At 37.0% G+C, this 22881-nt stretch overlaps 1 protein-coding gene across 6 annotated transcripts in view; it reads right to left on the bottom strand.

Annotated features, from left to right (window-relative positions):
* The window catches only part of PARP8 (poly(ADP-ribose) polymerase family member 8), a 127636-nt gene that overhangs the window by 39739 nt on the left and 65016 nt on the right, over positions 1 to 22881 (bottom strand). For 5 of the 6 annotated variants that reach the window (XM_082784358.1, XM_082784355.1, XM_082784356.1 and 2 more), the window contains 7 exons: positions 18725 to 18762; positions 13424 to 13513; positions 12002 to 12072; positions 9604 to 9681; positions 4876 to 4970; positions 1765 to 1825; positions 608 to 698 (listed from right to left, as the gene is read on the bottom strand). In XM_082784358.1, coding sequence (XP_082640484.1) covers positions 608 to 698; positions 1765 to 1825; positions 4876 to 4970; positions 9604 to 9681; positions 12002 to 12072; positions 13424 to 13513; positions 18725 to 18762 — 524 coding nt within the window. Of the gene's footprint in view, positions 1 to 607; positions 699 to 1764; positions 1826 to 4875; positions 4971 to 9603; positions 9682 to 10808; positions 11023 to 12001; positions 12073 to 13423; positions 13514 to 18724; positions 18763 to 22881 lie in introns of those variants that run through there. The other variant, XM_082784359.1, reaches the window with a different exon arrangement.

Here is a 22881-nt window from a genome sequence, read left to right as displayed (position 1 = left end):
CTCAGCTGAATCTTCATGAGTTGGGATATTTGTACTGTCATGAGGAAGCTTTACTGAACAACCAGAGAGTAGGATGTCAACATAGCGTTCAAAAATCTAATTCAAATTTAAAGATCCCCAAGAATACATATGTTCATATAAAAATCAGAAGCTGACAGTATAATTATCATGGTCTAGTTCTTCAAAAGGTATATGAAAAAGGGTATATTAATGCGCTCCATAGATTTGTGCATGTACACCTAATCAGTAGTATCTGCATCTGAGAAGATGATCCCTGATTTCCAAAGTGAGAAAATCACTTTAGAAACTGTAGACATTTATTCATAAACCCTCAGGTTCCTAGTGGAAACAGCTGCATTTCAAAGGATATCAAGAAAACAAATTCCTAAACTCAGCTTCCAGAAGTTTAAACTAGATACGCATGCCAATATTAGGGCCTAGTCTTGCAAATACATATAACGATTTCACACCAGCAAGACTGCTCTCAGCAAAAGATTTAAGTACATGAAGGGTCAAAGACTTAGCAGTAAATGGGTATCTGTCACTTAGGATATGGCTGAGACTGAGACAACAAACAAGGCATATGAAGAATACATAGGTGACTAACCTGGGCCATTTAAGTACTGTGTAAGCGAACAGTGCAGTCGCACTACTATGGGCTCTGTGCGAATTACATCCCAAGCCACAGCAATCTCTTCCTAGTTCAAGATAAAAAGAAAACAACAGATACCATTAGACATCGTTAAGAATCGTTGCATTTTGCTAGTCTATATTAGAGGCTGGTATAAACACTATCCATCCACTTACCAATCATGGGATATCTACTCCAACTTTAAACGTGACACTTCAGACAAACTATTGCCTGCTAATGCTCTTAAGAGCAGTGTTAGACTGTTTCCCGTCCTTGAACATGCTAATTTAAACTGAACACAGGTTTCTACATGACACTACATTCACAGTGCAGGCAGACACATTCCCATCTATCAAGGCATATTGCTTCAAAACTGAGAAGCAAAGGAGCAAATAAAGATAGAAAGGACACTGAACCTGTAACATAGGGCAAAGGAAACGTTTGCTCCTTCTTAAGACTGATTAAAATTATTCAAGGTATAATCAGGTTCTCTTAATTTTAAAAGAGCCCAAGAAAAACTATCTTCTGTGCTGTGCTGACCTGAGGATATAATACATCTGTATAGAAGGTAATGATGCCCCTAAAAGCACTACTTTTCATTCTGCATCTAGAGCACAGGAAGTTACTGCACAGATGAGGTGAGGAAGTGTGGAGCTAATGACAGCATTAGTTACACAAGCCATGCTGCCTGTGGACAGACGCTGTCCTGAGTCTCCTTTGCCACTCAAACCTCTCCCTAATCAGTTGCAGATGTGAGAAGCACACAGAAGGTCTCTAGCCAAGGTCGTCTTCTCTCCAGGACTCTATGAAGTGTTTTCACCTAACTAATGTCTAGGATAGTAAAAAAAGAAATGTATTTCATTTACATCAGTTAAAACATCTACCATTTACAAAGCACGTTTGAAAGGAAATATACAAGCAGTAAATAAAAGCCTAGAACACATCTTAACAACATGACCGTAAAATGAAAAGGAAATCTTTCCACTGGGTAGCAATCATTAACGTCACAGCCACTTGTGAAGATCAAGCCTTGGAAAAACGCAAGTCTCAGTAGTTGTCTAGAGTGCCTGATGTGTAGCAGAATTAAATGGGTATTAATGTTCATTATGTAATTTTGTGATTAGATTACTTACATCAAGAAAGCTAACATCAATATGCAGATCAATATCTACATCATCAATGGCTCCATATTCCCTGAAAGGAAAGAATTACATTACATTAGAGCTCTTTAAAATACTCCTCAGCCCAGGAGTACTTATAACAGGGAAGATTTTATAAAGGATAATCTTGGCTGTAAAATCAGAATGGTTATAAAATACACATTTACATAGATTGGATCAATATTTCCAGTGGGTGAACATCTGCTGTACTGCAACTTTCTTTCTTACCTTGCTTAAATAGGCTATTTATTTTTATTTTATTTAATAATTCCCCAAAATTCTTGTTCCATCACTGCCATATACCTTTGATGTACTGCACAAATAAATCAACGAAACAATAATGGTCACATACTGTTGTTATTTATGACAAAAAAAAATCCTAGTTGATTTTTAGGTTAACAGCCAGTAACCTAAGCAGAGGCTTGAGATAAATAATTGAAGACAAAAACAACAAAGCTCTGACCATGGCACATTATACCTGTGGGCATGCTTCTTACATTCAAGGGTATTTATTTGTCAAAACATGCCGATTACCCTGTAACGTGCTCAAGGCAATAGCTACCTTACTTTATCTGTCACCTGTAGTATTCCTGAAATCTCTAAGGTGCAGATTTAATTTATGCTCATAGGTGTTTCATTGCCATATGAAATCTTAAAGTGTAACTCTTTTCCCTCTTATTTTCTGACCCACTCTCATTGCCCTCCACCAAGGTATTTGAAGACTTCTTAAAAATAGGGCTAGAAAATATTCATTCTTATACCTAAACAAAAGTTACTTTTATTTTAATTACTTGACTGGATAATTCTATAAAAGTGAAATAACTTCCAGTTTTTCACAGATTCGTTGATACACTCCTGTCTCTGGATTTTGGCTTTACACTGCATTTGCACACTTCTCACAATGAATTCATTGCTTTCCTATTAAAAAGAGTGCACACAGTATACTAAGAGTGCATTGTAGCAATTGTGCATAAATGAAGTTGATAAGGTAACCTTGAAATACAGAAGTATTTTTCTTAGGAGATAGCTGATCTCAGATGTTGTTGTTAATTTTCTTGAAGATCCAAAGAACAGATTGCTGTAAACTCACCAGTAATACTTATGAACACAGGCTGGTGTTACTCACATGATAGATTCAAAACGTTGGAATAAAGCTTAATTTTATTAATTAAACAGGAATGGAGTTGAACCAACTAAACACAGAAATGCTAGTAGAAGAAAGGAGAAGATAAAAATAAGTTACAACTTTGGAATTTCCATATTCACTGAAATACCTTTGCCTGCACTCCATTACCATCATGGAAAATGGATTTTAGAGACATGATGGTTTACTTCCTCAAGCTACAAGCAAGGAAGAAATCATGTTTTCTTCTAGTGCTTGAAGCTTATGATCTGCTGCCCACAATCTCTCCAGAAACACATTTTGATTTTGAAGCTCCAGAGATCCTGTTTATTAATGCTTAAGTAATATAAGTAGATACTGAAGAGTTGCTCCAGATGCCTTTCTTAAAGGTTGGTGGCCAGCTTTCAAAGGGCTGTGGTAAAAAGCATGCAGGTTTAGGAATTCCCCTTCTGTATATATGTAAAGTTCACCCTGATAGTAGGAGGCTACTGAATAATAGGGTTCAACTCTCTAAGAAATGCATTTTAGTGTGTGTCACTGTCAGACAGGCCTGTTGCAGTCAGAGAAGTGTAGCTGTTGGAGAGGGATGAAACTGAATGCTTAATGTTGTGCTTATAATTTCCAAGAATTCACGTGTATTTTCAACTGCAGAGTACAAGAAGCATGGAAGCTTTCCACACACCAAAAGCAACCACAAATGCCAATTTCTAATACAGTGAGCCTGAGGAGATCACAATGCATCCACTGAAACAGTTGATTGAACGTATTAGATTCATTAAGGTTTTGAAAGGTTATTTACCATTACTCAATTTTAGGAGCCTTAGGAAGCATGCTATCAAGGGGTATTCTCAATTTCATAGTTATCAGTTTGGAACCTAAACATTATCTAATTCATTTCCTAAACCCATACACAACCATTTGGATTTTAATTCTCCAGGTCCTAAAAATGTAATGAATTTCCACTTAATTTCAAAAGGCATCGTACATCACAGTTGTACACATACTCTCACACTCTAAAATAACAGATGTTATTGTTACTTGCAATATAGGTATGCTTAAGGTTATAATCTCTGTATTTTATTACTTTGTTTATATAACAATTTTGTTATTTTAATTGTAATGTTTCTGACAGGTCTGTTACATCTTCTCTGTTATTTTAATTCAATTATTAATAATTACATAGATGGAAAATGAAGTTATAAAAGACCTGAAGTGAATAAAACATACCATAAAGCTATATGCTGCTGCAGAATCAGGTACATTCATATATGCCCTACAGAATTTTTGTGTAATTTATCTTTGCAATTCACCCCTGACCAAGGTTCCACCATTTCCTTGTGTAGGATTCTTCAGTTTCCCACCTCATTACAATTAGAAAGCTTTCCTAAAATCTAACCAAATTCTTGTTTGTTTCTAACAGACTTTCTTATCGTATCTCTCACAGTGACAATGGAGAACACTTGATCACCATTTTTTGAAGGTTTTTTTTGAAGAAGAGCAACTGTTATTAAATCTTCTATTTTTCTTTTTTTTTCTCCCCAGACTAGACAAAATCAACTCCTTCAATCTTTGCCTAGGGACACCATCTAGTAAAACTCTTATTCCACCCCCAGGGCAGAAGACAGAATATGACAAATAAAAAGTTTAACAAGGGTTTAGAGTTCTGATGAATAGTAATTTTCAACAACATACAACAGCTTGATCAAATGCCTACTGAAGTGCAAAGAACAATATTTTAGAACAAGCTTCCAGGGCCTGTTCCAAGCATAGTTAGTTGTTTGAATACTATGCCACAAAAATGAAGCCAAATACTGCATTATTGCTAGCTATGAGTGCCCCTTCCTTTTGCCACAATATACAGAACTCAGAGAAGACTTGTGTTTTGGCAGTGAGGGAAAGTTTACACAAAACAGCCTCCAAAATGTGACAGGTTCCACAATACAGAAGGGTAGGTGACATACCTGAGAGATACTGCATTAGGTCCATAGATCTCTCTCACTGCTGTCAAATCAGCTTCCAACTGTGGGTGCTTGTGAAGTTCTCCATCATAGCTAACCTACCAAAACAATAGCAAAATTGTAGGAGTTCTTATTTATTTCATTACTGGCATCTGATCTAGGCTCGTGACAGCTCTCCTTGCAAAATGTGCTGCATAAAGATTTCTTAATGCCATGCTCAGAAAGGACATTGTGTTGATAAGCTGAAGCACTGAGGTGGTCTAGCTCTTCTAAGCAATGAGATTTGCAAAGCAGGCACCTCTGTATCAGAACTACAGATGGCCCAATTCCTATTTGTGGAAGAAAAGATAGATGCCTCTATTCTGTCTTGTCCTGGGTGCTATTCTGGGCCTCTTGACACTTGTGCATTTTTAACCTGGCAAGTGGAAGGAGAATAAGATAACTCCTGTTATACCATTCCAGTCTTAACTACGACAGGACAAAGGTTTGCTCCCTCTTGCTTGTTGTCACACTCTCATATATTTTGGACACAGAATGGCATGGTCTCAAGAAGAGAAGCATGACACTATTCCATGCACTAAGTCTTAGTTACATAACTAAGTTACATACAGCATCTTAGTTACATACAGCATCTTAGTTACATTTGCTACATTTGAAACCACCAGTGCAATGACGTCAGATTAAAAATAAAAAAGAAAAATAAAAAATAATAAAAAAAAACACCTTCCAATTTTAAGCATTTTTTACCAGATAATGTCTAAAGAAACATATACTGAGATGTCATCACATTTTTTTTCACGAAGTTTTATGAAGAGTGGTTATGGTTATGTCTAGTGTTCATACTATAAAGAAAAAACTTGTGTGCTTGTCTAGTTGGATTGTATGAAGTCAAAATAAATAAATATCCTCTTATCGTCTGTAAGGACAAAAATACCTTATTAGGCTTGTAACAATCTATTAAAAGTCAATTACTACTTTCTCATTAAGCAGTATGCTTGTGATTGTACGACCCTGACTCTACTTCTTTACACCAATTAGAAAAACAGTAATTCCACTAAAGCCAGTGATCTCGTAATTTGGGCACGTTCAGAAACGAGAGTAAGACTTGGCTTGTACCTTTGACAAATTCAGACAGCAGAGCACAAGAGTGCAATTTATCCCTTTAGACACATGAATATATCCTTACACACGAATCCTGCTGAGAGTTCCTGCTATTGCAGAGGTCTGTGTAACCGCAGTAATGTTTCTTCAGTTTGTACATCCAAATCTGCCTGACCTCAGTGCTGTAGCACTTCAGTTCTGATATCTGGAGCTGTATTTTTCATTACATATCTAATTCAATACATTTCAATCGAATTAAAATAATAATCACCTGATCACTTTTTACTTATGAAAATTAGCAAATAATTTGATTAGACATAGATTTCATCAAACATTAAGAAGTTCATCAGCATAGCATGTGAACATACTTTGAGCTATCGATGATATTCCCAACCAGAAAGGTATAAACCAGCTATCCCTGCTCTGTATGGATAGGCACGTCAGAAAAGTTTCTCAGTTAGACAAGCATAGGAACAAAACCTTTACTAATTTATTTTTATTTTACTTCAGGTGGGAGTAAACAAACCTTTGAATATGTAAATATATATATATATATATATATGTATATATCGTTATTCAAAAATGAATTGTTTAAATATGCATAAGCAATTGCTGTTCTACTTCCAAAGAAAGCACAGCAATGTTTTCACAGATTGTAACCATGGTTCACCCATCACTTTGTTGCTCCCAAAGCACATTTTTTTTAACCACCCTAACATATAAGTAATAATAAAATCCAAATGGAACACTGTGCAAAACACTAAATTGCTCAGAATACTGCCTTCTATCTATTTTCTGGTGGTACGAGCTAATGAACTCCAGAAAGGACCAAAGCACTGTTCTGGCAAACTGTAAGACCACCATTTTCCACACCTAAATTAGTGCCACAGACATGCTGATGTATATAGGGGAGATTGCCAGAGTTTTGTGTATCTGAATTTGCAAGTATGTTCTGCAACTGAAGCACAAGAGAGGGAGAAAGCACCAAAATCAGTAGTATTACTATTTCAAACTGCTATTCTCTATTGCAAATGTATAAGATAGAGATTCAAAGTAAGAATTAACAAAGAGCTGCCCAGAAAGTGAAAATAAAAGCTAAAAATCTGATAACTTTGCTGTGTCTGAAGGGTCTGTGTTTAGAAAGTCCTGGTATTTAATCTGAGACCTGATTCAGATTATTTTGTCCAATATAATGACAAAAGGTTGCATTTTTAAAGGAGATTAAGTGATTTACAGACCTAAACCCCATTGAAAATCAATAGGACTTAGGCTATTGAATCACTTAGCTACTTTAAAAGTATTTATCCATTAAATCCTTAGGGAGGATTACAAGCAGGTGGATAGGAAGCAGATACAAGCATTTAATTTATGACCAAAAGGTCGTATCTTGTTTTCACTGCCCATCAAATGCAATTTCCCATGCTCCTTGTTTCATCATCAGTTGCTTTCTTGTCTTTCCAGCTGTAACCACTTAGAAATGTTAGTATAAACCCTGACCTCCACCTTTTCCAACTGTGTCACACAGAGTTGCACTGGTAGCTATTTCTCATAGTTGTTAATGTCAACATTTTTGTCCCCCTTCTCTGTGGGCACAGAAAACACTTGTCTCAAATAAAGTAGCTTACCTTACCTGTTCCCTGCATATACTGTCAACTACTTTTTCTATTTCCATATTATTGAATCCCAATACATGTGGTGCCCACTTAATAACTCTTACAATTACCTTCTTTGAAAATGGAAAGTTCTTTTATCTCTCAAGGAACTTAGCTCAGTACCTGGTTCCATACTTAATTCCTAAGTCCTTAGCCACTTCAATCTATAGATTTTCCTTAAAATTTCATCTTTTTGACGATGACTTTTTTTTTTTTTCCACCTGATAAATACATTTTTGAGGATGTCTTTTGTTGTTGTTGTTTTTGTTTGTTTCTTCTCCTTGTATCACTTTTGGAGTGTTCCATTCTAAAGACATTCACAATTATCCACTATCTTTTTTTTATTGCTATTTAACTACAATTTTACTGTTTTTTTTTTTTTTTTTTTTTTCTGTTATTGTTCCTTCAATTAAATACAGTAGCTCAAAGAACAGCAATATAATGCAGTTCCAACCTCAAAAACAAGGCAACTGAATTCTGACCTGTGGTTGCTATTACACAGCTCTTTTACACCTTGCAAAATGATTTACTGCTCTCTCTGTTCATATCTCATAGGCAGTGTTAATATTTATTCATCCATTTGGGCACTGGCAGGCATCCTCTACCAAATGTAGTTGCACTGGTTCAAGAAGCAAGCACTCCCAGCTGCTTGCTGGCTTTTCCTTCACCTTGAGGTTATTGCTCTCTCAGTAGAGTTGAAAAATGAAGCCAGTACACACAATTCATCACCACAGGGCAAAAATCACAAGAATTTTCCTCTCAGGCAGATTAAAACAAGATACTGGTCTTTGCATTGAAGTATGTGTACACAGCCGCCTCCAGCACTCTGCGGGGCTATACTAATAGGCAGAGGAAGGGAGGCAACTCCTGCAGTCATTTCTCAAGTGAACGTGAGTCTGTACCCCCGTCAGTCATTTTCTGATACTGAAAATACATTATTTCAGTTCCAGTTTCAGTATCACTTTCTGTAGCTTTTTAGGGGTGGGATTTCTATACTTTACTGTAAATATAATGCACTTTAACTCATATTTTGTGTTCAAGCCCCACCACACTACTGGAGGAGAAGCTCAGCAATGCCCTGCTTGCTCATCAGCATGCCGCACACCCTGCTCCAACCCAACTGGCCGGCGTTGCCGTCACGCTCCTGCAGCCTCACTCTGCACTCCCAGGGCGGGGACGGCTTCAGCCTCCGGGCATAGGTAGCAACAACTTTCATAAACGCCAGCTGTAATTCACTAGAACGTTCATCAAAACAAACAGTTCTAAAAACGTAAGTGAGGAATGATTCCTCTGGGGCAATCTTTAGACTACAGTGATAAGAAAAATCTGAATAAAGAAAGCTAGCAGCGTGTTCTGTTGACGTTGCAAAAGGAAAAGATATAAAGAGATTTTATTTCCCAGTACATCACAGGGTATAATAATAACTAATTCTGCTAAGAGAACAAGAAGGAAAACAGAGCTGCACATTTATCTAAAAATATGTAGCATTTTTCAAGGTGAATTTAACTGTAGACCTCGGAGAAAGAATGGATCGTTGCCTAGATTAAAATTGTTTTGTAATAACCATTTTTTACCATTAAATTGCAGTGCTCTTGACTTTACAAAATGGCAACCCTCCAACAGGAAACAAATTTGGATCTAGCCTGACTTCCCATTTATATCAATAATGGGATATGCTGTAAAGAGTAAATGTCTATTTCCTGGAAAAAAGCAACTGGCTTCTATTTTCAAACATCCCAAAGAACAGCTGGATTTTCTGTTCTTGCAGTTTTACAAATGCAAAGGAGCTCACCTTATTTTAAGTTTGATATCATTATACAGCATAACATATCCAATACTTTTACTGTAAAATACTATATTACATTACATTCACACATTGAAAAAACAGATGAAATTAATTATCCAAAATTTGTAATAGAATGAACCACAGAAGCTTTCAGATATAAATTTGAAACATTTGCAAAATATCCTTCATTACCTGTCCTCCATAATAAAATTCCTCAGAATCATTATCCCCTTCAGAATCTTCTTCAAGTGTGCTGTTGTGCTGTGACTCCTTAATTAAAAAGGAAAATTAACAATGATAAAAGCAGTATTTCTGTCTTGCATTTATTGTTCTGAGTGCAGGAAGAGTATATTTTGCAAATAATCTCTATGCACACTTAATAAACATTTTATTTTTCATGAGGAGTACTATGGGCCCATTTTAAGCATAGTGAAAGAGCAGACAAAGCTTACACACACTGTTGGGGCACGAGAAAACAACCCTGAATGTATGTCAGAGAAAAATACTTTGTCAGAGGATACAGACAGTGTGGTATTTTAGGAATTGGACTAGAATATTCAGGACTACTTCACCCTGTGGTCCTGCTAAACAAAGCATACTTTACCCACCAAGACAGAGGTTCTGTACTTAATTCACTAAGCATTTCAGTGACCTAATACAGTTTTAATTAACTTGATTCTGGTAAATCAATTCTAATAGTTTAAGGAAATAATTCAAGCCTAAGCATGGGATCCTTTAAGTCCCTTTCTGTGAAAAACTCTGACAAATCTCCACTTAATTATTATAACAAAAGTACCAGCCTGTTTCCAGGAAAGTTAAAACTTAATTTTCTGACTGCCTCTGTTCTAAGACTTTGAAAATTAAAGATTAGAAAGTAATATGCTTACCCAAGTAAAACCTGCTCTAAATAGGCTGCTCTGTGAATAACTGCATGCAAGTAAATAGAACCACTCATGGTACAGACTTCAACTTAGCATGAACTGCAGGGTTATATTCTGCTTGTTACCAATGAAGCCTTTAGTTATAATTATGTAATTAATTAAAAATATTAATCCTTGTTTCTCATAATACATTAGTTATTTCTAGGCTCTGTTCTGACAACGATACCATAAAGAATACTTGATAAAATCTTAACTCTTTACTTCAATCCAAATACCATGTACTTTTTGCACATTTTGTGTTTATGTCCTACACATTCCTGTGTTAGACAATCTTTAAGGTCCCTTCCAACCCAAACCATTAAATGATTCCATGATACACAGAACTGTCACAATGGAATACAAATCAGACGTGTGAATCAAAGAAGAGAAGGTACCCCTGAATGCCCTACATTTATAAATGTCAAATATACTCATCACCAATTTCTACGGTCAGACAATACAATCCCACCTCCTTACCTTTACCTCTAAAGTCCTTCTGTAGTTACTACATGTATACATAGAACAAAAATTGTATTTCAGCCAATTTCACAGCGATTTTTTGAGGTGAGGCATAAAAATCATATCTCCTTCTACTTTACTAAAAAGAAACAAAGTGACTTCAATCATCTTTGTTTATTAATAACCCTAGCTAAAGAGGAAGTTTGTGTTAAAACAGAACCCAAGTGAACAAAAAAAAATCAATGCCAACTAAAGAGAAATGAAACTCTCACATGAGAATAGCATAAAACCCACCCTATCCTAACTCAGATTTCTAACTGTCAAGCCAACAGTGTTAGCAACTTATTTAAAGGCTTTTTCAGTGTTTTTATACTTACGCACCTTGTTCAATTAAAAAAAAAAAAAAGGAAAAACTCAAAAATCTGTCCCATGGAAACTTAACTATATCTCCAAGTTTTAATCAAAGGGGTAGATTCTGCATCAAAAGGGTAAATACTGCATTTAAACTTTTAATGTTTACAGAGCATTGCATACAATTATGTAGCAGTAGAATCTAAATACTTTCAAGTGCAGTTTTTAAAATCAAATGGAATTTCACATAATGACAACAAACAACCATATCCATTATCCAATATTATCCATTAGCCAACAACCAACCAATATCCATTATCCATCTGATCATACTTAGCCCCTTTTTTCTGGAATAAAATACAGATCACAGCCTAAAAGGCATTAGTCATAAAACAATTATTCCAAATCCAGAAATCAGCATTGTCAGAAAAAGTCTTGAAGTTAAGCACTTGAATTTTTGATACAGTGCTCAATCTCTTGCACCAGTCATGGTGGGAGCCTATGTGGTACTTTCTTTGAGGCTCTAACACTGTCAGCCCCTGAAGACCTCATCTTTTACTGCCATTTCTTTCTTAATATCATCTCAATGAGACTAGTTAGGGGCCCATACCAGAGGTACAGCACAAATACAATGATGACTGAAAAACCTTCACACTCCAGATATTACTTACAGTGAACATTGTCAGGAAAAGTTCCAGTGGGATTGCTGTAGGCCACAGCAGTGGCCTAAGTAAGCCAAGACATTTCTTCCAAAATGTGTTGTAAGGGTGCATTTGACAGGAATTCTATTCCATTACATATTATTTTCTGTTGTTTCTTAAAATATCTTTTGTTAAAATATACATACAAGAAATACATACCTCTCCATTCTCCCTCTGTAATTTTGATTTTATGGATAAGCAATAGTTGACATCGCTGGTTTTTCTTAATTCTTAAAATAAAAGGGAAAATAGAGAACATCTGTGAAAAATGTGAAATACTTTTATATATACTGACTTTAAGTACTTGGTTGAAATAGTTAAGTATCTAAGTTACAGGTATGAAGGACACCAAAGTGTTTACAATACAACAGTCTAAAATTAACAAGAGACTACATTTCAGAATACTCATGTTTTTAACTGTAAAATGAAATTCAGCTGGTCCATTCAGGAGATTTTGTTTTCCCAATCAGTAATTTAAACTTCTGTGTAAAAAAGAATGAAAAGAATGAAAGATCAAAAGCCCGCCACAATAATTAAATCAGATTGACTTATATACAAAATATAGGTTTAGATTTTATTTTAAATGATAGGCTTTACTTTTCAAATTACGTACACACTTGCAAATAAAATTTAATCTATTCAAATTAATAAAATTTAATAAAATCTTAAACTTCAGGCTATTAAAACCAGTTTGTGTTAGGGTGCCACTTTAGTAAAATTATTCTTGATTTACTACATAAATGAGATCACAGACTGAAAATTGTATTGATTTTCCATTGGAATTCAAAGTAATTCTGTGTTATACATGCACACAAAAATACCTTAAAGCTCTGTAACAATAATAAAAATACCACAAAGTCAAACACAGTTATCTGCAGAACAGCTATATTTACTTTACTCATATAGAAGAAACTTTACTCAGTTTCTCCTATAGCCTGAAATCATCAAGGAATTTAGCTGATAAAGTCTAAAAAAATCTGTGTGGAGTATATAGATATCGTGGTTATATATTGTTTATAAGTGCCTAAATCTCTAAATACCATTATATGTATCAAATGTTTGGTTAGGTTTTTTTTTTGAAAGTATGGATGTAATTTCCAATGAAGAGGTTCCCAAAATCACTGGAAAAAAAAAATTTTCCCATAGTCTCATTTTTGAAATAGCTGAACCATTTTGTTTGAATTTTTCTGAAATAATTCACCAGAGACAATGATAGTTATAGACTGTTTCATCCCCAGTGGTACAGATTTCATAAAGGTTTAAGCAAGTGAGCATGAAAACTTATAATTGGGAAGTATTAAGCACCTCTAACTGTATTTGAGGAGAATTACTTTAAAACAGACTGCAGGACATTAAAGGAATAAAATACATTCTCCCTACACAATTGTGTTGATCCCCAAAAGAAGAATTATTTTAATTTATTCTATTCTGAAATGTAGGACAATTTACTACAGCAAGCCTGTGAAGAACTAGTGAGCTGTACAAGTACACACATTAACACATTTCCCTTTAAGTACAGGAAATGTCTTGTCCTTCCTCACAAAATATGAACTTGGTAAAATAATCAGGACATAAGATTACCTGTAGCAATTTGGTGGAAAATTACTGGAATTGGCTCTGTTGTAACTAACACATCTTCATCATTATCAGAACTGGAAACATATGTGTTATCTACGAAAGAAAAACACTTTGCATGTTGAAGTCCCGTGGTGCTCTGCCAGTCCCTTCCCTCGTTGCACAACCCACCCTTCTATCATAATGAATCACTTCCCAGCTGATGAGGGAAACCTAACACTATCATATTCTTGCTGTGCCTTTTTCTGAAGAGATTGTACATAAAAGAAAAGTACCAAAAGGATGGAAGAACCAAATAATATACATCCAACCCCCCTGCATTCCAACATCACAGCTTTCATGAGGTGTACCAAGCACTGCTCAGAACTGTCCCAAGACCCATGGGGGTTGTTGCCAACCTTTTCCAAAAGGAAGACTTGTTCTACATTTTCTGTCATGCTCGATACCAACACTCAGGCTTGGTCAAACATGCAGTGAGCTGGCTGTTAACAGCATATTATGCAAAAGATATATGCCTCATGTTGTTGGCTAGTCACAAAAAGGATGTTTGAATTATCTTCTCATCAATGGAGAACACTTCTTGTGCCTGATTCAGGAAAAAAAAAAATCTTTTGTTCCCTTCAAAAACTTTCGGTATGGGTATGAATACTGAAAGCACACTTCAAACTTTCTTATAAAATGTGGGAATAGACTGTGATTTTTTACTTCCAACCAAACCTCCACTAACAAAAAAAAAAGGAGCAGCAAGTTTTTATGCAGTATGAACAGAAGCTAATTTTACATGAACTGCTGAACTGCCTATGAAAGTACTAAAATTTTGTTTTCTAATGATCTGGGCTAAATTGGACTTTCCACTCTAGAGCAGAAAGGCTGACAATTAAGATAATCAGAGATAGAGAGGCAAGTAAGAGAATTGAAAGGGCTTGATCTATCATGATTCTGAGCACTTTGGTTCCGCATCAGCACAGGGCATGAACTCGCATGCATTTTTAAACACACTGCTGCAACCCAAGTCTTAAAGCCTTTGACCACGGTGCTTCCAGTGGAATGCTAGAAATAATGTAAACATTAATTGATCCGTAAATCCAGCAATTTGCCACCTATACTGCAGTGGCTCTGGGAAGTCTGCATCCAGACTGAGCCCTAGGGAGGCTGCCCCCTCCTTGCAGCAGCGTCAGCGGTTCCCACAGGTGTGCCACTCTGCCTTTGCAGACGGGCAGCTGCACTGCCATGCACAGACAGGCACATGGGGCTTTCCCAGCCTGCCACCTGGGAACCAGCCTTTCTGCCACCTTCACGCAGAGCTACCACGTTTGGCACTACCCCACACCTTCGCCTACTTCCACTCCTGCGCTGTCCCGTGAGGTAACCCAAGTAGTCTCTGCACAGCACAGCAAACACATACTGCGAGCAGGTAGCTGCTCCCGGAGGCTGTCCCCACTTTCCCCTGAGTGCTGCACTCCGTGGGCACCACAACCTGCTCCATCTGCTCAGTCCGCATCTGCTCGGCTACATGCTTGGCACGGGGACGTGTTTTAGAGCCACGGCACAGTGAGAGTAAGAGGGGCTGCCTCCAGCCATCTGCCAGCACTCGCTCCTCCTGCCACTTTTGTCAGTCTGTAAGCTATGCACCCAGGGCAGCTGCTTCTCACCCTCCCCCTGACCCCCTGCCTTGCCTCTATTTGCAGGCTCCACCTTGCCATCACCATTTCAGTGCCAGCATCACCACGTTGGATGGCTCTGGGCATACAACACATGCCCACTCCTTTCCCAAATCTGGAAGCGTAGCTTACTGCTGTAGAGAGCATCATTTAGATCTAAATAAATTTAGCCAGCTCTCACTATTTGGGTGCAGGTAAGGAAATCCATGTGCTAGAATGTATTGCTATATGAAAAAGTAGGAAATACAGCAATCTGTGCTGTACAGAATATATGATTACCAAGAATATATGGAAAAAAGGCTGACTGAATTAAGGTTTTATTGATTTTAATTACATTTTATGCCTATTGCTTGTCATTCTTTCATGGCAGCTGGATAATATTTTTCACTGCCAAGCTTTTGTTTTCCTTTTCTACTTGGCAACCGCTGCTTTTTTTGTATTTGTTTCTGTGTGTGTGTTTTTCCTTTCCTGTCCTGTCAGTGTAATGAAACCTGAAATGAAGATACTGGTTTTGGTCTGCTTTCTTCAAGATCCCATTTACAACACAGTTAGGTGGAGTCTGCCTGAACCTGTTGCAGGTAGGCAACCAATTCCTCACTGCCAATCTGGGTGTCCCCATCTCTGCTGCAGTCTAACGCAGTCTAAGAGAGGGATGTTTCTGTTAATGTGTCCATAACCCACAAATCACCAGGATAAAAGACCACAGCAGTTCTAAAAGTTTATGGCAGCTAGCAAGTATCAGTCAAAACATATATTCATTAGCAAAATACTTGCTGCTGTAATGGTTCTCACAGGAGTCATGATCCACTCATATTAAAGGGACTTTAGTCTACTCATTGATGTTATATTCTGTAACTGCTCCTTAGGAGCACTATCTTCCCCCACTTTTGTAAATGCTGTGAGAAAATGGTTACCAAGATATTTTGCTTGAACTGTTATTATCTGCCTCTAAAATTTTTAGTTATATTTTCACATTTTCAGCAATGTATAAATAACTTTCAGACATTACTGTCTCAACACTCTTCTGATTAACTTCTTCAGTGCACCATTGTGAGCATATTTTTAGCTTTCACTTGCAATTATGAAACTTTCAAACACATTCTATTACTGAAAGTTGTCATGTCATATTATGGTTCCCAGAGGTATGATTTAGTGCTTAGCTGTTTGTAATCTTTTGATGCTTTATGAAGCAATTCAGCAATATCTGCACACTGTTATCAGTGTCAATGTGGTGATGCTGCATATACAATACCAGTGCAGGGAGATAGAGTATACACAGTACCCAAAGGTCTTTTTATGCTATCTAAAATTCACTTGTGGTATCACTTCTGGCTGAATGAACATTTGTAAAGCAGCACTTTTATCTCTCCATATATTTATTACATACACTAGCGATTTATCTGATAATCAGTTCTGATGGTCTTCTGCTAGTATTTGAAGTTTGATCCGCTGCGTATTGCACACCCTTAATCTCTAAAGGGTACAACTTTGATACAGCTACACACTAATTGACTTAAACCATGATCTGTAAAGACTTATCCAGTGGGAAACTTATCTGATGGGCATCTACTGCTCTGAACTCTAGTAACAAGCAACAATGCTTGAAAGGCATATTCCAGCTGAGGAGGAGGATACCAGTAGAGAGTTTCTTTACTTGACACCACCTCGCTTTGATGTGTCCCTAAAATATCCCTTAAAATACATGCCAGAAAAGGGATAACATTGCTGCTGATCATGGCTAACTTAAAAGATTTAGTACAAATACAGGAGACAAAGACACTGGCTCACCAAATCAGAGTGAGTATTTTCAGCATCAATGTTGTAAAATGGCAAAGAGTCATTATCATTCCTAACACACTAGATATCTCTTCTTCACAAAGCAGATGTACATACCATGAAAGCTTGAGATAGCAAAAAAATACTACAACAGTGCTTCCAAAGGCCCGAAGGGTTAGATTTCAATCAGTAAACATGCACAACTGGTTTGCTCCCCATCACCAAGTCAGCTACAGTGTAAAAAGATCAAATTTTATATGGCTTTAAAAAATAGGGGATGATGGCAGAGAATACCCATTAGGTTTCAGGGTGACAGTCATTTAGGCCTGTAGACCATCAGTGCATGCTGCAAAGAGCATCTGTAAGGGACGTTTGAGGTCTGTCAGACAGAAGAGCTTGCCTGCCAGGAGATGAAATCTCATTTGCTGCAGGAGTACCTGCTGGTTCAGTGTTCTGTGTTGTCATTTAGTTTAGGGGTTCCCAGAGAATAAGTTCTATGGGCGCGTAATAGCTTTATCACTGAAATGAATAAATCCAGTACTGACACTTAATTGAACAAACCATCAACATTTTTTTCTAACTATTGAAAAGAACTATTTGTTTTTTTCATTGCCAGGCCAATCCAGTAAACAATCTATCAATTTACGAGTGGTATGACTGTACTTTATGAATCTCACTTTCTACACATAATACCTGTTGAATAGATCGTTATTAGTAGCAGTTTTTCCTGGTGAAAAAAAAAAAAAAAAAAAAAAAAGAAAAAGAAAATCTCTCTCTTAAAGGTTGTATGCATTCTTTAACAGAATCAACTGTATTTATCATCACTGACACACTGATTTCTCTCTGAATCTGCTTCAAACACTGGTATTTTGACCAGACAGTCTATGCCTGCTGATTAGTGAAGAAGTAAAACCTCACAACTTCAGAGATTCCAAAAGAATCAAGAAATATTTCTTTTACAAATATTTGGAAATATTTCTTTTGGAAATATTATCATTTGGAAATGTTATGGATAATGATAAAGAGAGAGGCTTTCATATAATTCATAGTATTTACGTTATTAAATATTCCTAGGATACAAAATACACAGTGTGGTGCAATCCAGCAGTACTGCCATATACCACTGCTTACACAGTGTCCCATTTATCTCTCCTGTTTCTGCTAACCTCTGTGCCATAAAAATATCTGTGAAGGCTCTTTGTGAAGGAAATCAGGGAAACAAGTTAGCTTAATATTACCTTTTGCTCTTGGCTGATTGTCTTTCACATGGATAATTCACAACCGTACAGGTTGGCCACGTGGTTACACAACTGCTTTTACCAACCCGGCTCAGGGTATGGCAGGGAGGCAGAAGTGAGCAGCTGGGAACAGCTTTGCGAGCTTACGCTACCAAAGAGACACCTGTACACAAACCCTGACTCCTGCAGACCCTGAGAAGCAGCACTGCACAGTTCACAGGCTTAATTTTAAGAACGTGAGTTGTCAGTCTCATTAAGGTTTAACACACTGAAGTGCTGTGCTGGCCCCATGCCAGACTGCTCAGCCTCTTGAAAGATCAAGCTTTATCTACCATGCCAAAAAGGAGCCAGGCACTTTCTCCCTCCTCTATCACTGTGTTGGCTCCAGACACGGAAAGCATCACAAGCTCTGGTCTCAGTAAACTTGTGAACTAGGTTTTCTCACCCGGACCCGGTTGATAAATGATACCTGAAAGGAAGAAATGACTGTGAAAATTATTTGACTAATGGAAAGTGATTAGCACAAGGATGCACCTGGAACACATTAACACCCTTTCAAATATTCTCATCTGAACGTTGTAATTTACAGTAACACATATATATGTGTCATGGACAAGAATGTTGCACAGTACCTGGGTAGTCCTCAGAGACATGCACTGAATAGGATACACTGCAAAGAAGAAAAGAAAAAAAAAGAAACAACAGAATTAATAATAAGAATAACTGCTGGCATAAGATCTTTTTTCCTGTTCCTATATTATCTTATGTTTATTTATAGGAGCCTTATGGCTTCCAGGACAGAAGGTAACAGCTGATGGCTTTTGAAGTGCACAGTAATTTAAAAAAAAATGTCATGCCCATTTTGAAAGTTTACAAGTTTACTTGGCTAAATTGGCATATCCTGATTTCAACTTTCTTAAAAAGAATATCAAGACTGCATTATATTTACTTTAGAGTAGTATTTCACAATGTACTTTTGCTAAAAAAAAAAAAAAAAAAAAAAAGTTGCTCTGTGAACATCAGAACTAGAAAAGCCCAGTTTTCTCTACATTTCTTCCTGGGGTTTACTCAGAGCTCAGCATGAAGCCCTTAACATGCTGTATGTTCTTAGTTTCAGCCAAGCTCTGAATTGCTTAGGCTTCTTCCTCTCTTCAAACCCCAGTATTTATAAAAATTGTGGCAATCTTATTTAACACCCACACCTCTCTGTCAAGGTGAGTTAAAATCAAATTGTAAAGAGCCACAGTAACACTAAAGAGCATCTTCAACACATGGATTACCAGAGCCTACCTCTTCAGAAAAGAGGGATACAAACATATTGTCCTCATCCTCTAGCTCAGCCTACATGTGCTTTTCCTAAGACCTAGCAAGATGCTCACTAAATTCACTACTGAGAGCAGTAAGAATGAACATGGTAGTCTGCTTAGTCATCTAAGTACCCTATTATTTTTATTTTCTTTATTTTTATTTTTATTTTATTTAAGGGTAACATACATCTTCATTTAGCCTTAAAAAAATTCAACTCTGCAACATGCTGAAAGCTTTCTGTTGTATAATTCATGTTCTTTCCAATTCTAAATCCTATAAATTGTATGTGTCAATGTACACATTTAAATAATACATGATACGTGTTCATGTCTGTAGTGAGTTAAGCAGACAGATAAAGATAGGATGGCACTGTCCTCTTAATAAATTCTGTTGTGTATTGTATGTTGTTGAAAACTGATTCAGTGAATCTTTTTCATTTACATGAATATAACTCCCGTGTAGACTATAAAATGAATGCACGTACAGCATTTTCTTTCTCTCTCAAGGACTTCAGTTAAATGAGCTCTGTTTCCACAATTCAATGACTGCAGGAGGAAATCAATATGAAAAAGTAGGTCTCATACTTTCTTCCCTAAATCAATCTATTGCAGCACAGCTCTGTCACCTGTTTTTGTACATAATCTTTTCTAGCATAATACATTTTATGTATTGTTTGACTAAGAAGCAAAGATGCCCATTTCTTCAACAGCTGCACATGTTCACATAAATGGGAGCAGAAAGAGTGTTTATTATATCTGACAACAGATTTAGCCACACAATTCTTGACAGCTTCAGTCATGCCAGGATTAAATCCCATCATTGAGTAATGTCAACATTTTGTGATTTTTCTTTTAGTTCCTTTCCAGTTTTTTGGATAGGCAGCATCTGTGTCTCATCATCTTGGAGCATTTTGCTTAAAGACTGCGGTATTTAAATCTAATTAATCTGTCATGGCATAAAATGCCACTATTTTAAGTAGGGAAATATTCCAAAATAAAGGAATATTATATCTCTGTGCAAACATGTGTGAAGAATTTTGTCCTGTGATTAAACATAATAATAAAATAAATAACAAAAAATCTGTAAATTAATGAAGGGCTGGTTCTTACTAAAACTATCCTTTAGATGTTGCATTTGTAACCATTACTTCTTCCTTCTACTACCCGAAGTTGTACTTCAGTCTCACTCTTTTAGACTGGCAGCTTGTATAACTCTTCACTGCCACCAGAACTGCTGGGTATGGGTTTGACTACTGTCATATTGTATTATCTTAAAGTGTGGACTTTTATTCCAAGAAAATAGAAATCTTCCTAGAACCTAGGAAAAACCTCACTAGAACCTTTGTGTTTAAATTAAAAACCTCCCTCAAGCCAGTATAAAAGCTGCAGCAAAGAAGAGAAATTCCACATATATATGTACATAAAATAAGTTCTTCACATTGAGGAGAGGAATGGGGCTGGAGAAGTTACAGAATTTCCATCCATGATGATGTTCACAGCTCAACTTGATAAGGCTGTCTGCAAACTAATCTAACCTTGAAGCTGGATCTAACTCTGAAGCTAGTCCTGCTTTGAGTGGGCGGGGGAACCAAGTAGCCTGCACAGGTCATTCCCTCCTTAAATTACTCTATGCTACTATGTGCAGAAACCCTGTGAAAGTGTGTTTCTCTTCCTTCTTCATCACGTGGTAGCTGTGACAGCAGCAACTGTGGTCACATTAAATGGAAACTAATGTGAAAAAATACACTTGTGAAAAAAAATCTCATGAGATGGAAATAAAATGCAAGGTTCATGAAGATGCAGGTTAGAAATAACCTCCAACCAGCTCCTGCAATGACTGTAGGCAAGTTCAAGGTCTGATACAGAGCCCACTGAATCTAGTAGTCGTCTCAGTACCGCGATGAATATTACCAAAGAGGGGAAAGAAAAGGTAAAAATTATATGAAGTAACATAGTTCTGTAAACCTAGTAATAAGAAGTCTCCCTTTGGGTAAAATTTCACCACCACCAAAATCTGATGTCACCTCCATCTGAAAAGCATTAACAGAAAACCTAGCTGCCAAACAAAAATCAAATCGTAATATGGTTAGAAATAATAATGGAATCTCATAAGCCCAAGCTGCCACTTCAGAGGAAAGATTATGAAAAAGATGTGAACCCAAGATTAGACAGTAAAATGCTTGAAAATAGCATATTTACTTCCAATTGTAACAAACCATCAGTTTTTACTAGAAACACTACTGACTCAGCTTAGGAATAAACCAAACTTAGCGGAGTCCTCAACTCAGCAGAATTACTTGTTATGTTGGGTGTGTCTAACCTGAAATTCTTTACACTCTTAGCCTCTTCCATCTTACCGAAAAAAAAAAAAAAAAAAAAAAAAGAAAAAAAAAAGTGGGAAATTGTCTTCTCCCTATTTAAATTCATATTTCCAGCACGCATTGGTATCTCTGTGCTGCCCTCTCCTCAGCATCCACAGGACATTGTACGCTGAGACACATCATGCCAGAGGAAGCTCCCATGGGAGCAGCCTTTTAGACAGGCCATTCCTCTTGCACATATTTAAACTCCATTTCAGAGAGAATAAATGACTTGTCAGAGCCCCCAGAAAGAGGCGGTGCCTTGCTTGGGCTGGTAGTGATATGTTAGCTATGTTCCGGATACAGAATCAAAAAAAGTAATGAAAAAACAAAGTAAGACTACCAAATTGCGCAAATCTGTTTTATCTGTTCCAGCTCGCCCGTGATTGTCATGTGTGATCACACTTCAGCACACTTTTCTACACCCAGGATAAACTGTTTCCTACCATTTGTACACCTGAGTTGTCAGAAACCCAGCTACACCAGGCTCACCTCTTGAGAGGCTCCGGTCCTGCAGCATTGAAATGTTTTCCCATTGACTTTAATGAGATTTGGAGCCAAGACAGGAACACAAGACGCTGATGGCTTAAGGCACCTTCAGAAACCACAGGCTCAGTGAAGACACAGATGTTCACCACCTCTCGGTGTTAAATCCTCCCAGAGCCAAAGAAATCCTGTACTGAAGCTGCCTTTTTGTTTAAGTACTCAGAAAGGCAACTGGAATTAATTTAGGCCTGGCCTCCACACAGAAGTACAACATGATTATTCCAGTGAGGGATGTGATTTTTCCTTCTGGCATAGCAGCTCCTCTGTACAACCCTAGTGAAGCTATTGCTATAAATACAGCTTATAGCACTATAATTTATTCCCATTCCCATAAACACATTCTAACCAGCCAACCATCACCCTGGCTAGTTCTGTTACATTGCTTTAGCTACATGAGCACAGTTAAACTCCTGGGTGTAAACAAACCCTCAATGATCATGTTATTTCTGTTTTATTCAGCTCAGACCCACTCCAGAAGGCATCCTACATTACATGTATTTCTCTTCCTTTAAGCTCAGAACAACCTTCAGACTTTACATGTAAATGGCCCTGTAAACTTTTTGTTATTTAACAAAC

Source organism: Aythya marila, assembly GCF_965140915.1.
Source record: "Aythya marila genome assembly, chromosome: Z".
In the NCBI taxonomy this organism is placed as follows: domain Eukaryota; kingdom Metazoa; phylum Chordata; class Aves; order Anseriformes; family Anatidae; genus Aythya; species Aythya marila.
The sequence above is the reverse complement of the archived record's forward strand: the minus strand, read 5'-3'. Positions and strand labels throughout refer to the sequence as shown.